At 56.9% G+C, this 5,822-nt stretch overlaps 1 protein-coding gene across 1 annotated transcript; it reads right to left on the bottom strand.

Annotated features, from left to right (window-relative positions):
• Nucleotides 1-3,450: 3,450 nt before the first annotated feature.
• LOC123062662 (cytochrome P450 94C1) lies at nt 3,451-5,521 on the bottom strand. Its single transcript, XM_044486277.1, has one exon. The coding sequence runs from the start codon at nt 5,405-5,407 to the stop codon at nt 3,830-3,832; it is 1,578 nt and encodes a 525-aa protein (XP_044342212.1). The 5' UTR covers nt 5,408-5,521; the 3' UTR covers nt 3,451-3,829.
• Nucleotides 5,522-5,822: the final 301 nt, after the last annotated feature.

The following is a 5,822-nucleotide window of genomic DNA, read 5'->3' as shown; positions in this document are numbered from 1 at the left end:
ATGCCGCCGGGAGACCATAGAGAAAACTAGGGGCGCGATCTCAGAGACGGATTGGCCCTCGATCCAGGGGTCCGTCCAGAACTTGCAAGAATGTTCATCTCGCACCTCCCAGGTGGTGGAGGCTCTGAAAATCTGCTCGTCCATCGGGTCGTGGGGGAGGTGGAGCTTGCTCCAGGGACGCGAGGTGTCAGTGCGCTGGAGCCAAAAGCCACCTAGCGCGCAGAGCAACACCAGTGCGCTGCAGGTCGCGGATCCCCATGCCGCCAAGGGAGGTGGGGCGGCACACGCGGTCCCAGTTGACGCGGCACTGCCCACCGCAAGCATCCTTGCGGCCAATCCAAAGGAAGCCGCGAATGATCCGGTTCACCCGCGCGAGGATAGTCTTGTTGACGGCGATGGCGATGATGATGTGAATGGGCATGGCACAGAGAACATGCCTGCAGAGCGCAAGGCGATCGCCAAGAGAGAGCATGGATCCAAGCCAAGTGGAGAGCCTCCTCTCAAGCTTGTCAACAAGCGGCATGAGGTCAGTCGTGGAGGGCTTGCGAATGGATAGCGGAAGGCCGAGGTACTTCACTGGGAAGTTGGCGATCGGGCATGCCATCTCTGCCTCGATCGTGGCCACGTGCTCCTCGGTGCACTGGATGGGCGATGCCGAGCATTTGGCGAAGTTTGTGCGGAGCCCGGAGACCTTGCCAAAGATGTCAAGTAGGGAGCGAATGGTGCGTAGGTCATGGGTGTCGGGGTGGCAGAAGATGACAACATCGTCCGCGTAAAGGGAGACACTCGAGGCCAGGTGTCTCGTGGTCAACCGCTGGAGGAGGCCACGCTCGACGGCTCGCTGGAGAAGCGAGTTTAGCACGTCGATGACAATGACAAAGAGCATCGGAGAGACATGATCCCCTTGTCGCAGCCCGCAAGCGTGAAGGATAGGCGGCCCAGGAACGCCATTGATGAGCACGCGCGTGGACACGGTGGAAAGTAGAATAGAGATCCACCCGCACCGGCGGTTTCCGAAGCCAAGGTGTCGGAGCGTTTCAAGCAGGAAAGGCCAGGCCACCGAGTCGAACCCCCTCGCGATGTCGAGCTTGAGGAGCGTCCGCGGCATCTTGAGATTGTGGAGGAGTCTGGCCGTTTGCTGAACGAGGAGAAAATTGTCGTGGATGCTCCGGCCAGCAATGAACACGCTTTGGTTCGTGGAGACCAATTGGCCCAGATGCGGTGCTAGTCGGAGGGAGAGCGCCTTCGCGAATAGCTTTGCAATGAGATGAATGAGACTGATAGGCCGATAGTCGAAGAGGGATGCCGCATCCTGCTTCTTAGGGATGAGGGTGAGGAGCGCCTCATTGAGCCGCTGAAATCCACGCCCGTTAAGCGCATATAACTTGTCAAAATAGTGTGGCTTCAAAATTCTATTTTTCGACTTAGGCCTTGTACAATGTTTTGTTGCCTTCTCCTACCTAATGAAAATAGCAGAACAACTACTGTAAAAGTTAAAAAAAAATGCCAATACTGTTGAGCTGCATCTTGATTGGCCTTATTTTGTCTAATACACATGTTAAGTACCGTGGTACATACCCTTACAAACTATTCCCTCCGTCCCATAATATAAGAACGTTTTTAACATTAATGTAGTGTCAAAAACATTCTTATATTATGGGACAGAGGGAGTACTTATCATCGTAAAAACTGAACAATACATCTGTATCCAGCGACAACGTGGCATGAGCAAAACTCGTTGCCGCCTTCCCGCGCCTGACTCGGCAAAGCCATGGCCATGAGCTCGTAAAAGCAGCGTCGAGAAGTCATCAATCTACAAAGATGCCGGCGGCTGCACTTCCGATGACCCTATTTTGCTTTAGTTTCAAGTGACACAACTTGCGCGTGAACGCGTACACCCCTTGTCACCATCACCGACTCGCCGACACAGCACACAATCATTTGGTTGGCTCCGGGTACAAAAAGAAGAAGAAGCATGCAATCTTATCGACATATCTTCAGCTGAAGCCGGCCATGCCGATCTGAAAACCCCCGGAAGCAGCATGGAACTTGCCCCGTTCCTGTAGCGAAAGCGCTCCCACTATCAGCCGGGGCCAATGGCGCGGCGAAACGTGGGAGCAGCGGATGCCTCGGGGCACTGTTCACCCCCACCCCCAGGAGCATAAGAACATACGGACCATTTTTGTAAAGCCTCGCGTACGAGGAAACGTGCGCCCTGGCTCGTTTCGCAGCGCCGGTTTAATGGCCGTCTGGCGCGAGGTCCAGGTCGCCGAAGGGAAGGGAAGGGAAGGGAAGGGAGCACGTTGGGTTGGACCATGCAGGTGCAGGGAGAAGATCTGAAACGGAGGCCGCCCCACGAGCAACAGCACATGCGCGTTGCGCCTCGGTTCCTTCCGGGCCGGCTCACCCGCCGACCGCCAAGAAGTAGCCCCGCATATGTAGGGGTACGTGCAAACGTGCAGGTGCATTTTCTGCTCCCCAGCTCAAATATACTCGCATAATAAAGAGTAAAATTCGAAAATAAAACGGTAGACATGGTCAAAAAAATCTGAAATTATTTTACACTCGACATCAACATAGTAGAAGTTTTAGCACCCTGGTAATTTTGACGGCCAAAAGACATCCTTGGCGGCTTGTAAAAATTTTCAGGACCCAAAAATAGAGCATGTAGATCATTTTTGTTTATGCTGAGACCACGAAGGATGGCTTTCCGTGATGAAATTTTACGGGCAACCGGAACACTTATTGATGTTCATGGGCATTTTTTCTCCTCTCTTTTTTACCATTCACACGGATGCATGTGTGCTCCGGATTAGAGGAACACTTTCGGCATTTCTCCCTCTTTCCATGACAATGATAGCAAAAAAATTTCACCTTTTGCGCCACGACAATGACGGCGACCTCACTTCAACGATGGGCAACCACTGTTCAACACGACATTTCTTTTACCTCCTTCTAGGAGTAGAATCCATTTAAAATATGTCCCATATTTCCCCTTAGAGTGGAGAGCGTTAAGCTGAAGTGCACAAACCTGACCCGTCAGTTGAAAGCGGAGGTTTGGCTCTCGGGTGTATATGCACACGGCATGAAAAATAATTTAGTAATTATATTTTAGATAGCCAAAATTTCTAAACATTTTTCAAACAAATTTGACCTTTTGTTGTACTTGCATAAAAGGTTTCGTCGAGGAATGACTTTCATGGTATTCTGGGCAATTTTTTTTAACACTATATGCTCCCTTTGTTTCAAAATAAGTGTCTCAAGCTCACTTATTTTGGGACGGAGGGAGTACAAGTTATTACTCACATTTTTCTGTCCTAATTTTTTTGGGTTTTCTTCCCTGAAGTTGATGGGAGTTTTTTCCTCATGATTTTTTTATTCGAGTACAACAGAAGGTCAAATTTATTTCCAAAAAGATTTGAATTTTTTTATCTTATTTCACAATTATACTGTTTTTCTTTCATATCAAGTGCACAACGGTTCATATAGTCTTTCCGTTATCCGTACCACACAAGAGTCGCGCGTAACTGAAGCCTGATCCGATCTCAATAATTTGCTGTCGATTCGAGGAATCTATCTGTAGATCTATCGATCTCGACTCTCAATCCCAAGTGGAGAGCTGCGTACGTACATACCGACTAATCAATCGTCCGGCATCATCGATCCGCTGCTGCTCGGTGCTGCCAAACGCCAGCGCACTCACGGCACCAGCGCCCACGGGCTGCCAGCGGCATACAATCTAGCGCGCGATTTTATCCCTGTTGCAAAGGACGAAACGAGCGAGAATAAGCGAACAAGAGCGCGATCGCCAACAGTTGTTTATTCCGTATCAGGTTGGTGGGCGCGCTCGCCGGCGGACCCTGACCGGCAGGCCGCCGGCGAACGTGGCCGTCAGCCCCGGCGCGAACTTGGGCCGGCGCGAGCTGCGCTCGATCGCCTGGATGTCGAAGCCCCGGACGACGGCGACGATGACGGCCTTCATCTCCATGAGCGCGAGGTCCTTGCCGACGCAGACGCGCACGCCGGCCTGGAACACCGGGTACCGGTACGGGCTCACCGGGACGAACTGCCCGTCGCGGAGCCACCGCTCGGGCCGGAACTCGGAGCAGTCGGGGCCCCACACCGACTCCATCCGGCCCATGGCGTAGGCGTGGTAGGTGACCCGCGTGCCCTTGGCCACCGCCGTGCCGTCCGGGAGCGTGTCGTCGCCCGCCGCGAACTTGGAGTCGAACTGCACCGGCGGGAACAGCCGCATGCTCTCGTACAGCGCCGCGTGCACGTAGTGCATGTCCTTGAGCTTGCTGAAGCTCGGCCGGTCGCCGTCGTCGCCGCCCGCGACGCGTGACACCTCGTCCCGGATGGCGGCGGCGACCTCCGGGTGATCGGAGAGGAGCAGGAAGAAGGCGGTCAGCGCTGAGGCGACGGTGTCGCGGCCGGCGAGCATGAAGCTGACGACGATGTCCCGGAGGTACTTCTCGTCGCTGATGGAGCCCATGAACCGCGACAGGAGGTCGCTGCCGGACGCGGCGCCGCCGAGCTTGTGTCGCTGCCGGGTGACCTCCGCGGCGAACCCGTCGACGAGGCGCACGGATTCCCGGAGCTTCCTCTCGTCCCCGACGTTGAAGAACCGCTTCAGCCGCCATATGATCTGCAACGGCGCGGTCGCGCGCCTCGCAGAGAGCATCGACGCCGTGTCGAACGCATCCACGAACGCCGACACCGGCATGGACAGCTCGAGGCAGCCCGGGTCGAGGCCGAAGGAGATCTTGCATATGCAGTCGAAGGCGAAGCGACGGAACACGTCCTGCAGGTCCAGCACCTTGCCACCGTCGTCGTCGTCGTCGTCGTGGGAGCAGGCAGAGTCAAGCAGGGGAACGAGACGGCCCCGCAGCTCGGAAGCCACGACGCCCGAGGCGAAAGCCCTGAGCGCGGGGGACGCAAGCTCAGCCGCGGCGAGCTTCCGCTGGAACAGCCACGCGTCTCCGTCGACGTTGAAGATCCCGCGGCCGAGCAGGTCGGCGAGGATGGCGGAGAAGGGCTTGCCCTTGGGGTAGTTATCGAAGCGCGCGCGCAGCATGTGCTCGACGGTGACGGGGTTGGCGGTGAGCACGTTGCGGAGCACGTGGACGTGCACGGTCTGCGACGGCGAGCGGCGCAGCAGGTGCGCGTACCAGTCGCAGAGGTTGTCGAACTCGCCGGCCCAGGAGGCGGTGAGGTAGGCCTCGCAGACCGCGCAGTCGCACCACCACGGCGGGCGCGTGCGCGCCACGGCCAGCAGGGCGGCGAGCGCCACGGTGCACACCGCGAGCGCGAAGAAGGCGCCGGCCACGTGCGGCTGCAGCTTGAGCGCCCCATGCAGCGCCGCCTCCGCCGCCGCCGCCCCATGCAGCGCGGCCTCGACGCCCATGACGAGCACGACGTGACGGCGGCGCTACCTGCTTTTTATCTATCGTACGTGCGTGTGTGTGCGCGCGGGGGGGCTTCCTTCTGCGGGCGGTGAGGTGAGGTGCCGTTGCGCCCGCCCCGGACGAGGCCGTTTTATACTGCCGCCCGGCCCTCTCCTCGCTCGTGTGTAGAAGGACGGTTCTGGGCATGGACTCTCGCCCGTGTAGCTTCCCCTCGTGACTTTGACCGCTCTCTCACTCTCAGTAGGTCTGGGCACGCTCGAGCTCGAGCTCACCTCGGTCGATCGGGCTGTAGCAGCTGGTGGTCTAGACCCTAGAGGTGGAGAGCCACATGCGCTATAGGAACAGTGCTGCATGTTGTCCGCCGCGCCATGCCCGTCGTCCGATCGGGCCACGCACCGTCACCCACCTCCCGGG

This window comes from Triticum aestivum, chromosome 3A, assembly GCF_018294505.1.
Source record: "Triticum aestivum cultivar Chinese Spring chromosome 3A, IWGSC CS RefSeq v2.1, whole genome shotgun sequence".
Lineage (NCBI taxonomy): Eukaryota > Viridiplantae > Streptophyta > Magnoliopsida > Poales > Poaceae > Triticum > Triticum aestivum.
The sequence above is the reverse complement of the archived record's forward strand: the minus strand, read 5'-3'. Positions and strand labels throughout refer to the sequence as shown.